The sequence below is a fragment of the Pseudopodoces humilis genome, chromosome 3 (assembly GCF_049639895.1).
Source record: "Pseudopodoces humilis isolate 2021_Gansu_Grassland_sample_001 chromosome 3, ASM4963989v1, whole genome shotgun sequence".
Taxonomy (NCBI): domain Eukaryota; kingdom Metazoa; phylum Chordata; class Aves; order Passeriformes; family Paridae; genus Pseudopodoces; species Pseudopodoces humilis.
In genome coordinates, this window is record NC_142202.1 from 57,905,822 (window position 1) to 57,922,053 (window position 16,232).

The 16,232-nt window shown below is 38.8% G+C and overlaps 1 protein-coding gene across 5 annotated transcripts in view; it reads left to right on the forward strand.

Moving 5' to 3' along the window:
- Positions 1-9,200, forward strand: part of AHI1 (Abelson helper integration site 1) — a 90,562-nt gene extending 81,362 nt beyond the window's left edge. For all 5 annotated transcript variants that reach the window (XM_014248345.2, XM_005518378.3, XM_088053626.1 and 2 more), the window contains exons 24-25: positions 4,401-4,480; positions 8,036-9,200. In XM_014248345.2, coding sequence (XP_014103820.2) covers positions 4,401-4,480; positions 8,036-8,273 — 318 coding nt within the window. In that variant the 3' untranslated portion in view covers positions 8,274-9,200. The remainder of the gene's footprint in view (positions 1-4,400; positions 4,481-8,035) is intronic.
- Positions 9,201-16,232: the final 7,032 nt, after the last annotated feature.

Consider the following 16,232-nt stretch of genomic DNA (forward strand, 5'->3'; position numbering starts at 1 on the left):
GAGGGGCTGAATCACCTCCTATGACCTGCTGGCCACACTCCTTTGGATACAGCCTAGGATTTGTTTGGCCTTCTGGGCTGTGAGCACACATGGCTGGCTCATGTTGAGTTTGTCATCAGCCATTACCCCCAAATCCTTCTCCACAAGGCTTCGCTCAATCACTTCTCTGCCCAGCCCGTAGGTGTGTCTGGGATTGCCACAACCCAGGTATAGGGCTTTGTACTTTACTTCATTGAACTTCATGAGGTTCGCATAGACCCAGCTCTCAAGCTTCTCGAGGTCCCTCTGGCATCCCTTCCCTCCAGTGTGTCAGCTGCACGTGCAAGTTGAATTACTCTCTCTCAAGCATTTGTGGTGCTACTTTATTTGTAAGCTGGTACCTACATGTTCTGTCTCAAAAAATATTTACACCCATGTCTATAGTATTACTTGAGTCATTGAAAGAGAAGATATCTGGTTTATAAGCAAATTGATACCTGTTTTATTGAAATTTCATGCATAGACATTTACTGTAGGTGACCAGTCTGTTTAAACATAGGAATAATCAGGCTGAGCCACTGAGTTGGTCAAGCAGAGCCAAAAATGCTGTTGACTAACACATATTATCTCAGGAGCCAGCTAACTTCTCCCTTCCCCATTTTTCTCCTTGGGTCCTCATAGCCTCTTTCTGAAGAGAATTGAACTTTTTTTATGCAAATGTTAATGCAAAGCTGTGATCCCATATAAATTCCCAGAGGCCAAATTGTCAAGACTGAAAACAGGTGTTCTAAGCCATACTGCTTCAATCTAAAGTATCTTGTCTCCACTCCTCCTCCTTTTGTTAAGCCTTAAAAACGCACATAGTGGATTTGATTTCTGAGATGCAGTATTTGCTGGTGTTCAGCCATGACTACAGTTTTTACCCTTTTATGCAAAAGAGAGAAATTCATGCCAATGTCTGTCTTGTATACAGAGCCACGGTTCTGCTAGATTCTCACAACTAATCTAATATTGCTAGATATAAGAGCCAGAATATGGTCAGTCTGATTTAGATAGGCTTGTTCTTTAAAAACCCTAAAGAGCAGAAAAAACAATTGTAAGTTAATTGCATTTTAAATAGGAATATCATGGCAAAATAAATAAATGCAATTCTGCTAGTGAAGGTCTCTGCCAGTTGTTCATTTAATGGGGAAATGTGTGGATGGGTGCAGAATAGCAGGGAAGAAAATGATGAGTGAGGTGTGGTGTTGCATTTCTCCCAAACTTGACTTGTTAGAACAGTTTTGACAGCAGGCATTGGCATAGTTTTGGGTAGTTAAATACATGGCTGTGAATCTTTTATCCATGGACTGCGTAATAGAAAACAAAATACAGACTTAGTACTGAGTGTAGTGTCCTAAAGACGAGTCTGAAAAGGCACAGAGACATGTTCATTCTTGCCATCCGTGATCCAATGAGTTTTTAATTAGATGAAGTTCTGTAGAAACAGCTTCTATGAGAGTTCCTCTGTAGGTTATAGAGCAAACTCATTTACTGTCATGGCTTGAATCATCTGAATAGATTTCCTGCAGCACTCCATTCTGTCCATCTACCTACTAGTGTACCAGAGAACCTCTGCAGACCATCAGTGTTAAGGACAACTCTGCACAGCCTAGAGGAAAGTACTACCAAAAACATAGATTTGGGATGAGACAATGTCCTCAGTATTTCCTTTAGATGCCCTCTCCTCCAGGTTCTTTTAGAAAGTGTGTTTTGAAATACCTGATTGCACCCACTAGTTGCACAGGAAGGGTTTAGTGCTTGATTTACTGCTGTGGATTCTACAGCAGGAATCAGGAACTTGATATGCTTTTGTGTATTTTGCCTTTATTTATATTGCCTTGGTTGCTTATTACGTGGCAGCAAAAGAGAATGTTAAATATAAAACAAAAGAGCTGTAAAGCAAGCAAGCCATTTAGAAAAGGAGAATATGTACTTTATTACAGCTTTCATTTATATGATCATAAAGCAAAAACCTTTAGAAAACCTTGAGAAAAATCCAAGCTTCTACAGTTGACATGGACTAATGTTCTCTTATTCTGGTGGGCAATATTTCACAAACTGGGAGAAAATTAGAACATGGCAACAAAATTGAGCACCCATTAGTGGCGCTGTACAAATGAGCTAATTTTTTGTACTGTATTCAGTATTTGTTCTTGTGAACAGAAAAATATACATAAGTATCTGAAATGTTAGAGTGTTTTTCTTTAAAGCAAACACTGCCCTAATAATGCTATATGAATATTTGGGCTCTGCAATCTGGAGGAGTGTCATGGCTCACACCATGCCTGTTCCAGCACCAGCTTTACTGCATCTTAGTACACAGGCAGTGATGATAGTGCAGAGCTGTTCGGAGCTTCCTGGGAGATCTGCCCATGCATAACAAGTGGTCGAGAAGTTTAGGAATGAACAAAGATGAGATCAACAGCCTCCTCAGTTCCCCCATACTGCAGCCTTCCCTGGCTTGCTCCTTACATTGATGTGTCCTTAGTGAGTTCCCAATATGTATTACCACACCTCCTTTGCCAAATATCTCCTGCATGTTTTGCCAGCCTCCACTTCTTCCTCCTGATGCTTCATCCCCTTGCTTCACCAGCTCCTGCACTGCCTACTTGCATTTGCCACTGGTCCCTCGTTTCTTCAGTACTGCTACTTCTTACATCACTGGGTTGGGAAAAGGTAAAGGAATAGACTGAGGGATAGAAAAGTGTGTAGGACAGACAAAAGGAGGTGGTGGCAGTTCCTACCTAGTCTGCTTCAAAAAGATCTAGTATCTAGGTCCTTCTTTGTAAAGTGCTTGAAAGTTTGTAGGAATGAAGTAAGAAAGCTGTTATAAACAATATTGTGAGTGTTGGGAGTCTGTCTCCACAGACCTAGAAATTCTCATGAGTTGCCATGTGAGATGAACAGCTATTCAAATGTCACCGATTATGTGTTCTGCTTTCCTTGGTACTCATACTAAAAAGCTGTGCTTTAATATATGAAAGGCTATGTGATGAATTCTTTTTAAAATATCGTAAGAACTTTCAGTTAAGCAGCTTAATTTAGTGGATACTTTAATCTTTTATCTGTAAAACAAGGATAATTTTCTGTGTTTAGGTGTCTGAAAGTGTAAAAAATCTTGTCTATTTTTTATGAGGTCGGTCTTCTGTAGTAGCACTTTAGTGAATTCTACTCTACCATTCTTTGAGATGATTCATATTTGATTATAGTATTATTACAGTGAGAAGATTCTGTAATATTTACTCAAAAAGGTGGGTAAAAATGGTTCAACATCATTCACACAGGATTTTCTGAAAAAGATTTTGTTTTGACTGCAAGCAGAGTGAATTCATGATTGTGTATGGCAAGGAACCACAAGGTTATAAGTGCTGAAGGAAGTATTAATTACTTGGAGGCATTCCCTTTACAACACTCCCTTGTATTTTCATATCAGTGGTATTGTATTTCCTTTTTTTGTGTTTACTTTTACCATTGACTTAGTCTCAAGTTTATTACTATATTAACAAGGATTTTCTGTGCGAAGTAGATGATTTTTCTTCCTAGCCCTGCCAGTGCTACATTATTGTATTCTAATAGGCTGACTTTTGTCTAAACTAATCCAGCAATCTTGTGTTTTTACAGCAGACTAATTCTAATGACTAATATTTGAACATAGTTGTTGTGGGCAGTGTAAATGTATGAATTCTGTAAGTCAGTGGGAGCTTGATCTTGTTTATTCTAAGTCAGCAGAAAAATAATGTTAAACTAATAAAATAACCTGTCCCTGAAGAGTCAGGAAGGACATTCACATTTCCTTATGGGAATTCTTTCATCAAGTTTGAGACCTGTTAGAATTAGGTTTGTTTGTAGAGGGAGCAAGTTGTACAGAGACCCTCTAATTACTATGGAAATGAGAGAATTTACTTTTCCAGATTTGGGAAATCCTTTTAGCTCTGATTTACAAAGTAACCTGGAGTGTTTTGAACTGCTCTTGAATGACACTTGCAGGCTTAAAAAAGACAGGTTTTTCTTGTGAAAACTATGCAATAAGAAGGCATTTATAGCGTTCTGCTTTTTCAGTTGTAGTAGCACAAATAGCAATTCTTTAAAAATAATGTATGTTTTAAGCTGTCTTCAAGCAGATTCGTAACCTCTTGTTTCTACACATACCTGAAAACTGTCTTTTATTTGCAAGTAGCTTTTTTTTTTTTTTAAAAGCAGGGCACTGTTTCCTTGTTTGTAACCACATAGGAGTTAACATTTTATGGCTGATAGACATTCTTTTTCAAACGAGGTATATTCTCTCCTTATTCAGGAAGCTGGTGGGTTTTCTATGCACATGTGTTGGCCCTGTTGTCTGTCATCTTTTTACCTTCCTGCTTTTTTTGTTTCTTTTACAGATGTCACCAGTCACCAGTAAGTCAGGGGACCTGAAATTTATTTCCAAACATGACACAGATAGTGACTCACCTGCAACACAGTAAGCAAGCAATGCTTGAAACAATTTGCAGTGTTACTCCTGCAACTGCTGTTTGAAAACTGTGAGAAATGTTGGAAGGGTTATTTTTTTTTCAAGTAAAACAAGAAGTTAGCTTTAGGGTGTTCAGTGAGAGACTGCTTCACACCCAAAATGTGAAAGTAACTGTTCATATACATATGCACATCCCCAGAAGAGCAAGGACTACAATGTACATGACAGTCAAAACTCAGGGGTATGTGGTTGCTCAGTGGCATTCCTTAGTTATGTATTAGGATTTATTGCTGCTGACTAAAAACTGTTTTTGCACCTTCTGAAAGTTAATAAATGTAAATTCCAAAAGGTTTTCACATTCTAAGAAGATGCCAGCAGCACCTTTGGTAGTGGTACTTGCATTTCTTAAAAATCATAGCGCTCTGATGCATGAAAGTTGTAATCAGACAAGATATCAGCATTTTGAACAGGAGCTCCCACAATATCTTTAACTTTTGCAACCATTTTTGCTTCAAAAATTGATATCTGAAAATACTTCCCATGTTTGCCATTGTATCTGTCACCTAACCAAAGTTATTTCACTGATCATTTTCCAGACTGGTTCCCTCCTCATATAAATAGTTTGTACATTACGCTGTAGATGCAGATTACCTCATTTTAACCTGCCTTTAAATCTGAAATTTTGTGTCTCCAGCTGTATCTAGATTTGAAAATAAATTGTGAGTGGAAAGTTTAACCCTCAAGTATGATGAGGAGTGAGCTGTACAACTACGCATTGTCAAAATTCAGTGTTGAATTTTGGACCCAACTATTCTAGCTGTACATATTATATATGTGTATATGTATATATATGCATATATATATATGCATATTATATATGTACAGATTAAGGAAGGAAATGCCTTGAAAGCACAGTTGCTGTGACGGTTGACACAGTCTGTTAGAAGTCAGTATCAAAAATTTGGGATGACTCAACTCCCATTGGTAGGACTTCAGGAAACAATTCTTTTGAGTGATCTTTCCGGGGCATCCACTGAAAAATGTGGGACCACAGATTTAAAATGTGAAATCACAAATAATTTAAGAAAATTCAAGAATTTTGATTCATACCAAATACACATGTTCATTTTAATGGAAATTAGGGCTATCCTGAGAAAATGTCACACTGGAGGAACAGAGCCCAAAAATCACTTCAGTTACATTTTAAAAAGGTAAGAGAAGACATCTACATGCAGTCACTGGAATGTGCTCCCTCATCCTGAGGTGTAGGGAGCAGGAGCATCATGGACGTTCCAGCCTGCATTCATTCATGCTTCGTGTCATAGTTCTTCAGCAGTGACCAAATGTACCAGGTGTTTTTTCAGAAAAGACTACAAGCTGTTGCCTTATTTTGAGAGCTAGGAAAGAATCCTCTGACACTGCTGATGCCACTAGTTTGAAAAACTGTCAGTATTTCTGTTTATAGGTATTTATACAGCACACATCAGATAATAAAACAGCTGAGAAACAGGGCTGCCTTTTTTTCCTGAAAACTCTCACTTTACTTTACCGAAAACATGACTTGCCAGAACTCTGGTTTTCTTGCTCACTGCAGTCAATGTGTCTTGAAATATCCTTAAAAATTTACATACATGCAAGTGTTGCCGTCTTAACTGAAAAGGTTTGTATTTCAGTATCTAACAGCAATATCAACATGACTTGAGATCCAGTCCAATCTGTACTTACAGTTGCTCGACCTAAAACATGCTGTTACTTTCCTGTTTTCTATGAAAATGCACTGAATGTTCATGTCACATTGATGTATATGACATGAAATTTATTTACTGCATTATTCCTAAGAATTAAGAGTTTGCCAAGTACACACTTCCAGTATGGAGAAGTGAAACTTTAACACCTGCACAACTCACTAAGCCAAATGAATGATTGCCGGTTTACTAATTAGAGCTACAGCCACAATACCTGCTGTAAAAGAACATGAATGGCAAGTTCCTTATGAAATGTCTGTTTTTTGAGAACTTCTGGGTGGAAAATACAGTTTTGCAATAGGAAAACAAATTTTATACAAGATGGTAGTAGACTTTTATCTTAGCCAAGCAGTTGACGTGTCTTCTTCAGATTCTAGAAGAAACAGAGAAATTATGTTGACTGATTTTAATCTAAGTTTTGATACATCATCACATCTGATGTTCAAATAATAAAAAGATGAAAACTCAAAATTAGAGTAGCTTTATGTTGGAAATTGTGTAGTAATCTTACCCTTCGAATATTAACGATCAGCTGCTACTTGTCAGCACAGCCAATATGTCCTTAGGTATGTTCCCATTTTATGGTTTCCTTGAGCTGCACTAGGTAGTGCTCTGCATAAATTTTTACAAGACCCAGCTGAACACTGGGTTTGGTACATTGGTACTTATAACACTGAATAATTATGACTTTGTACCCTAATTTCCTCATGCAGCAATACTCCTCAAATTGTTCTAGGAATCCTAACACAGAGAGTCTTAGACTCCCAAACCTTTTCCTTAGGATGTTCCAGTACTAGAGCTGCAGCAATCCCCATATTCATAAGTATACAGTTTAACTTAAAAAACAGTTCCAGCTACAGGCAGATATTCATCAGTTCATTAGCAAGGCTAATGTGTAAGCATTTTCATCTATAAAATCTGATTAAATTAGGACAGTGTCATCAGCAGTGTAACTTGTAACACCATTTTTGTGGAAAAGACACACATTACATTCTTCAGTCTTGATTCATCCATTTGCTTATGTGTTTCAGCAGCATTAAACAGTTCAGGTCATAAGCCAAGACCCTTTTGTGCTAGGCACAAAGCAAATTTTGAGCCAAGGCAATACCTTCCTTTGAAAGGTTAGAGTTGAAGTATTGTTACGTATTTATAATTAAATAAAGTTACATTTTCTGCCAAGAGTGGGAATTCATGGTAGACGTGGTGTAACATCTGCAAAATCTCTGCCATTATGTGCAAGACCAGTTAGAAGCATCAGCTGGGATAAAGGAGCTTGGCTAGTCCTTTTGGCACTGTAAGCATAAATAGACATTAAAGTGATTTCTGACTCTGTCCTCATTCAGGTAAATTAAAATGGAAAAACTAATCTTATGTACTTTGACTGCCTGTCTCATTCTTGTTGCATAAATAAACCAGGAATCTCTCCTTAATTGTAAGCATTTTGGTGTCTGAGCTTAGGAAAGTGAAAAAAAAAAACAAGTGCAATTGCTTTTATGAGAGGAGGAGACTGGAAATTTGTAATTTTTAATTACATCTGTTGTCTATTGATCAAGACAAACTGATTTTTAAGATCATGAGCTGTTCTTTTCAAAGCAATGCTATGATAAAAAGTAGACTAGTGGAGTGGTCTCATATTTTGTCTTCATGGTTTTTCTGTCTTTGTTCTGCTGTGGAACAGTAGTTTTTGTAGTTGTTTCAGCATTGTGCTCAAGAGGACAGGCAGACAATTGCTCTAACACATCAGCTGTAGGTGGAAAAAGCTCTAAATTTGGGCTAACTTTGTGTTTCTTTTACTCTTTTTATATCCACCTTCCTCTAGAGGTACAAAGAAAAAGAAGAAAAGAATACAAAGGAATGAGAGAGAAAATCAGCACAACTTAATGAGTGTCGATACTCCTCTGTCATCAGTTACAACTAATGGTGTTGAAAACGAACCTACATCCCGTGGGGTGGAATTGAGGAAGAAGAAGAAAAAGGCAGTGAGAGGCTCAAACTTAAGCACAAATGGAAGGACAAATATTGCCTTTGAGCCCGAGTGCCATGACGCAGAGGCATAATTTATTTCTGAATACTGGGGCAATATTCATTACATGCATTGAAGGCTGCAATTATGATCTCTCTTCTAGGATTAACAACAAACAAAGAAATTAAAATACTTTAATATGCAAAATGGTACCAGTTGTGACTTATCAATGGTGCAAACCTGTTTTGGATGACTTTTGCCCTGGGTTCCTTGAAATCAACAGAAGGTGGAGGTTCAGCTCCTCACTGGACTGGAAAAAAACCTGAAACTGTCAAATACAATGTTTCCTAATTTGGTATCTGACTAAACCGTCTCTTAGGCATTTATGCAGGCTGTAGATCAATCCATTGGGAGCAAAGAATCAAGTGAAAAAGTGTGATCTAGAGCAAAACAAGCCAAACAACTATGTAAGTTATTAAATTTGCATTTTAAAGTGTGCTGTAAGTAAAATAGAAGAGTATTCAGAATGATGAAATACCAAAGGAGTGCTGACATTAAGGTCTACCTGAAAACACAAGCTTTCAAAAAATATTTTCCTGACATCAAATATCTGTTTGGACTGCATTTTGCAGCTCTGAAGGGAACTGTGGAGTAACTACCTATGCAACTATGTCTTCAGTAGGACTACTTGTTCTTATCAAAATAAATTAGTGTTGCAAATTCCAGGCAGTTGTATTTTTCAAATGAGGTGTATTGCACATAGTAAAGATTCATTGCAGTTTTGTCAGAGTTCCTGGCTGCTTTGGCAGCAGTCTTGCCAAATATACTTTCTTTTGTCTGAATGAAATATTTCATGTCCAGCCGTGCTGTTTGTTTTACTTGTAGTCCTTATTCACTTGTAAGCGTCATTAATCTAGTTTTTTACTGGAGTATTATTCTGTGAACTTTTACTAATGACTTCACTAATTATCTATGGTGTTAAATAATTTATATTTTATATTAAACAAAACACTTTCTATCAGTTAGTATTGGTACTTTTTTTGGCTGATGATGTCCAGTTTATTTTTACTCTGCTAGGAAATTCTTTCTCCTCCCCCTCTGAAGCAATAAATAACATAAAATTAGAAAGCCCTTATTTAGTAGACAGGACACTTGATTCCATTAAAAAAAGAAGTGAAAATAACAATGGTGGGCACTGATGTGTGAAATGCACCCAGATGCAGAAGACTAGTTGCTGTATATTGTAATATCTTCCTTTCACATGTTTTGAAGCCAGAAAAATCTGTAAACTTTTTTCTTTCAAGTAAAGCACAGCAGCAAATCATCTCTTTTCACCCCACTGGTAGCTGTTATTCGCCAGCAGTCCTAACTTTGCTCTGCCTGGAGTGTGTGCATGGAGCCCTGCCCTAAATGGGGCTTGCATATGTGTACTGGAAATTTAGTAATGTCTCTTTCCCCAGTCAGAGGTGGTGTAAAATTATCTCAGTCCTGGGGCTGCCTGATTCTGTCAATACTCCCCACCTCTAATGTCCCTGCAGTGTGTTTCAGCTCATCATCCTCTGTGACATGTGGCATTTAGAAATTTTATAAAGGGGAAAAATCTCAACATCTTAACATTTCTTAAAATGTCCTGGGTCACATTTAAAACAAGGGCAGAGTGTGACATCAGGCTCCACGTCAGGGAGAGCTGAGCAGTAGCCAAGATCTGGGAGCTCATTGGAAAGCATTGTAAAATGTTAATTTGCCATTGTCGACACTGAAGACAGAAATAACACTTCAGATAAACACCACAGAGAGATGGAAGTTCTAATCAAAGGCACAGCACCTCCTTTCATGCTTGCGAACTAGGGCTCCAATTATGTTCACTGCTCTGAAGCTGAATAGAGCTGCTTTGCCACACTTTCCAAATTGAGAGGAGAGGCAGCAGTAGTGTCTTCCAAGGCACAGTTCCAAATAACAATTAAGCAGAAGGAATCAGATAAGAGCCAAACATGAAAATGCAGGAGTTGAAAATAAACTTTTCATTATGTTTTCTTGTAATTGCAGTAGCTTTTGTTTTGCTTCTGTAATTTTTTTCCCTACCACAAGGTTGGTTAGAGACTTCTTTTCCTTTATGCACAGTGTCACTGTGGTGCTAGTTTTCTGAACAGAAAAGGAACAAAAATATCTGAAATTTAAAAAAGTCCATCATCCTTCAGTATTAAAATTAGAGCCTTCACCCTAGAATCTCTTTAACAAATTATGAGTGTGGCACAATGTCAAAGACGGTTTTTACCTTTTATTCAGAAATACGGCTAATACATTCATTTTTAGAAGAACTGCATTTCGGTATTAGTAGAGTCTATTCTTCAGGCATTGCTGTTGGGGTTTTAAATTTACAAAAAAGGATAAAACTTTTAAACACTTTAGATTAGTGTAATGGTTTAAAAAGGTTTTAATTTAAAAACTTTATATATTGCATCTTGTTTCTATGTTGATGCAATCTACATATTTTCTAAAATCACTTTACAGTGAATATCCTGATGAATATCGTGTACATTTTGCTGAATATTTTCTAAGTACTTAGAAGACTTAAATTTCAGTGGAAGAAAAGAATTCCAGAAGGATCCAGATTGCCTATTGAAAATTTTTCCTCTTTATTAAATGAAGCATTGTGATTGTCCGGCAAAATTGCTCCCTGAGCTACGATGTGTGAATTAAAATGCAAGAGTTATGAAAGTCTCTGTGAGACTTCCTTAGAGGGATACACGAGTTCATTGCTGGAACAAACCAGACAAAATGTTTTAAAAAGTGGGAATATTAGATATTTATAGCTGCCTGGCGATAGCAGCATTGTGGGTCTTTCATTGTTCTGGTGTTTGTAAGGTTTTGTGTGTGTGGTTACACCATAGAGTTGCTATTATGTTTTTATGATAGGGCAGAGATATCAAGAACTGTGTGTAAATCAGCAACGCAGAAGAAAATGTGTGGCCATGTTTTTCCTGTGCTTCCCAATAGCCATCAAATTGCATTTAGTTTTTTCCTTAAAATAATTTGAGGAACAGACATCATAAAACATAATAAGTGTATTTGTAGCATCACTTAATTCAGAAGGCAGTAGGAGATGGATCACAGTCAAACAAGGGCTAATGAGAACACAGAGGAACATGACAACCGAAAGTCTCTGTTGACTAGTGAACTAAATCTGCCGGCTGGACGCAATTGTCTGACAGAGAATTGAATGTCAGGATCATTTAGGGTTAACAATGGCCCATTGCAAGCAAAAGCAGACAGCTATGAAAAATAGCCGGCATGGTAGTCATTCTGCGGGGACCGTGGATGCAAACTTGATAATGAGGCACTTCATTCACTACATCCTTCTGCTCTAATTACTCAGGTGAATAGGAAATACTTCGTTTAAGGCGGGAACAGGCTAGAGCAAAAACACTTGTTTGGTAAACACAAAGAGTGATGGGTTTTTTTAATGATCCTTTTCCAGCACGTATGAAATTAGTATGTATGCAGTGCAACCTATTTTATGGATGTGGAAATTGGGAGGGGATAGAAGTATTTGCTGACTAGTGGAGGGGGGCCAGGAAGATTCATGTAAAGGTTGGTACTCCAGGGTTTTTCCCTTAGCATTCTGTCCAATGTCCATACAGCATATTTCAAACAAATTAACTTATAGCTGTACACCTGGGCTTGTGAAAATATACTCTGTTAGTGCGAGGGGGTTTATTGCTTGGAGTTTAGCAGACATGCTTTAGGAACAAAACTGCGTGTAGGGAATAGAAACAAGAGGAGGTCTGAGAGAGGGAAATAAGCAACTTGAGAAGAAAGCTGCTGCTTGGGGGACACTTGCAAAAATGTGGCAATTAGAAATTGGAACTTAAGAAGAAGGAACAGAAGATAGCGTGTAGGTGTGTTATAGCAGAGCTTTGGTTGCTTCAGTCATGTTTTTTAGACTTTAGAAATTCAGATATTTAACCACTTCACTTTTTAAAACATTTGTTTTGTGCCATTTACAGAAACTTTCTGGATGAACTCTCAGAACCCATGAACATTCTATGTCTCTCCAGTAACTCTTAGCTCTCTGGTGTTCTAACTCTGAGATACAGCCAACAAAGTTCTGTGTAGTCTATGACTTGCAGAGCTGTTAGGAGAGATGAAGCTTTCATTCCCTGATTTCTGGTGCAGGTTTGCAGGAGGCAACTTTGGAGTTGTTGTCTGTTGTTATAGGCACCTCTGCCTTGAATCAGTCCTCTCCAGCCACTTCATCTGGTGCAAAACAGCTGCAGCAGAGATTGGAACTTCAAGAATCAAGCTGCTCTTTCTAACATTTAATGTCATATGATCACTTTCTTATGTGTAATTGTGTTCTGCTCACAGTGGTTTTGACAAGAGTTTTGTCTTTTGTTCATCTGTTGTATGCAGGTTGCTTGCTGCCCTCCCCTTCAGAAGGTTTTGCTTACCAGCACTGGGATGTTTATGTAGAGTCCCATCCTGCAAGCTGCTTGGAGTAGAGGGAGCCCTATACTCAAAGCTCCAGCAAAATCAGCAAGGAACAGGCTTTGAGCCACAACATCATGGCTGCAATTAAGTGTATGCTGACTTTAAAGGCTGGGAAAACATTTTCTCTCTCGCAGTTGTAGATGAAGGTGTCAGCTCCGCACTTCACATAAAACTTGGTCCACCTGATTGTGAGGACTTTGTCAAGCCAAATGAATTTTCACTGTGTTTGGCTGTCAAGGAAGTTTACAGGTCCTGTGTAATGCTCAAATGCAAACAATCAGCAGAAACTGCAGATGCCACTTTTAGGGGAAAAAATGTTTCCACACCAGTAAAGCAATATCAGTAAAATCTATGCTCTGAGCAGACTTCAAATTTTTGTTGCATTTATATTGCCTGCAAAGGCAGGGAATATAATAAACTAGTGTGTAGCAGCTGTAAATTTTCTGAGGATTTATCTAACCACAAATACATCGAAATGGGGAAATAGGTCTATATTAAACTGTGCAAGATGCTGCTGGAACTCAGCCACTTCTGCAACATCCTGTAATTAATTTATTATGACAGGTCTGGCAAACTGAAACACCCAATACGCTTGCAACAGACTGTTATGATATAGCTGTTTGAAAACTCTGTAGTCACATAAAATGCAGGTATTAAATGAAAAAGAAAAAAGGTAGCGCAGTATTACCATCATTTCTCTGTTATATAGAAATTTTTCACCAGACTGATTTTCACCAGCATCCTGGAGTGCATGTGGCAAAGTCAGTACCTCTGCCTGCACTAGCTGGGAAGGAAATGGTTGCAGAATATATTGGCTTAGATCCTACTGTTCTGGGATCAGAAGGAGAGTTAATGAAGTTCTGTGGGCATGTTTGACTGAGGAGCCTCTTTTTGTACATTTTCTGAGTCAGCGCAGGCCTAGCCATGTCTTTTGGTGATGAAGTTAATAAGTGGAGCCGAGACACTCAGTGCTGGTTTAACTTTCTTCTTGGTCAGTCCATATTTGTTTTTCTGCCCGTGTTTAAGACTCTTGGTTTCGTTAAATGATAGTGAAACAGTTCCAATGAAATTGTCTGTGGATGGCAAAGAGAATTAGTGCAGATTTCTCATAAGGCAGTTTTTTAATGTCTCTAGTTCTTACGGAGGTGACTAGAACAGGTTGTCCTTCCATTCAGCTGCTTATCCTAAGTTCATTGTCTCAATTCTCAAGTAAAATAAATACTGAATTTCATCTTTTTCTTGGGATTATCTTCAGTGTTGAACATCCTGCCATTAATCCACAGCTAAACATAGCAAATTCAGCACAGTGCAACTGTATAATTTGAAGAAAATCCTCTTTCTCCCCTTCCAAATTTTTGATAAGTAGAATAGACTGGTTTGCTCCCTTGCTTGCACTGTGTGTTATAATCTGCACAAGTTAAACTTTTGCATATCCATTGCTGCAGTGAGCAGTGCAGAGTACACGCAAGTAGTTAACGTCACCAAGTGCTATTCACTTGGCGGTGATGTTTTTTTATGGCACGTAATTATTCCCTGTAGTTTCACCCCAACATTTTTATTTTGCCATTGCATCATCAACCCACTTTTTTTTTCAGTTTATGTCATCAGGATTTTGACACCTTTGTATAGACACTGTATAAAGCAACTTCATGTCATGTTCCGCATTCATTTTAGCGCTTGATGGGGATATACAATCATGGGTGTAATAGTGACATCAGCCTGAGGCTCATTAAAATAAATGCCATCCAAAGCCAAGCTCTAGCAGCCTGCATAAGCCTATAATAAGCTTATACGGGGGTGGTTAATCCCCATTGTGGTTTGGTATAATGTCATAATAAAAAAGTGACATCAGGGGAAGGGCAGAAGGGGCAGTAAATGTGCTCTGCAGTGTGGCCAAGGGCTCCTGACATCCCTCCTCCTTCAGCAACGGCATGAGCAGAGCTGTGAATAGGAGTGAGCAGGTCCAGGTTGCAATGGAGGGTGACTGAAAATGTCTCCTCTCTTACCTGAGACTGAGCTACAGAGCCATGAACATCCCGGGGTGGCTTTCCTTAGTCAGGCACCGTGGATGTGCGCAGGCACACGGAAGGTGTGGAGCAACACATGACCCTTCGCTGGCTTTCTTCCCAAGGGTACAGCGTCACTGGACCTTGCAGGCCCTGTTCTCTCCTTGGGAGGATGTTTTCCATGAGAAACTTCTCAGAGTCAGGACTCCCAGTTTAGACCCCAAAACTCCTAATTTGTTGCCTGTATCCAAAGGTTTGGATGAGAAGGATGGGCTGCCCTTAGGGTCATCAAGGGCACCCAGGGCACCCACCCCAGGGGCTGGCACTGAGCAGGGCCATGGCTCAGGCTTCCTGCTCCCCAGGGATGAGTGCCAGTCACAGAGCCAGCACTGGGAAGGAGGGTGAAGCTCTAGACGGCGCTTTTGCCTCACACTCGGTTGAAGTGGCAGCTATAGTTGTTTTTTCTTGCTATTCTTTCAGTCAGGGTTAGATTTTTCTCTGAAAGCAGAGAAAAGCCTCAGTGTCTGGCATTTTGCCCTTTCTTTGTCAACACAATAGTATGGGTTTTCAAGTCATGTTTGGGAACCTGGGCACCTGGCTTCTGCTGAGACTTACTTGAGGCAGTGTTTTTGACATCAGGTTTGTGGGACAAGAATTAGAGACTTGGCTGCCTCCAATTAGATCCCTGAGTAGCCTGAATTTACAAGGAAGAAAATTGTCTGATAATTCTGAGGTTCTGATTGTTAGTCAAGTTCTGTGTTGGAGAAAGAGACCTGTGTAGACGTGGTCTAAGATGCAATTTCCTGATGGTTTTGGGCTATCATCTAGCAACAGCTTGATTCAGTTTGCTTCATCAGGAGAGTGAATATTTTTAACAATGCTTAGCTCTGTTTGTTTTTTCATGCCAGTGAAACAGAAGACGATATAGAACAAGTAATGTTGACAGCCATTACCAACATCACTATCAACAAAGATTTCTCCTGAGCCTTGATGACTAGGAGAAGAAAGCCGTACTACTCAAATATCTTCCAGCCTAAATGTACATACAAGGCCTGCCACCAAAGGTGATAAACCTAATATTTAGCTCAGGTTGCTTGTTCTAAGGACACATTTTGCAAGGAGAGGAAAGAATGACTAGTTCAGCACATTGGGGCTGATATTGGTCAAACACTGTCAAGCCTTGGTCTTTTTGTAGGCTGAGGTTGCTTCATTGAGTCATTTGAACTCCACCAGTTTCCCACACTAAGATCAGTGCTGTAACATCTGTGAATGTTTAGTTTTTTTCTTTTTTCTTTTTTTTTTAGTGGTTTTGTTCCTCTTTTTTTGTTTTAGATGTGTGGTAAAACATTGGAAATTTGTATAGTTGATGAAATCTATTCCTCATTCATTTGAACTGTTGGTATGTTTTTCCAGAGCATTGCCATATTATCCTAGAGCTAGAATTAGCTAAATTTAGATACTTGCTTTCTTAGGACCCAGCAATGGACCAGCACAGCTTCCAAATTGAAGATGCACGTGTTTGTGCCTGCAACAGTAGCTGGAGGCTGGTTAACCTC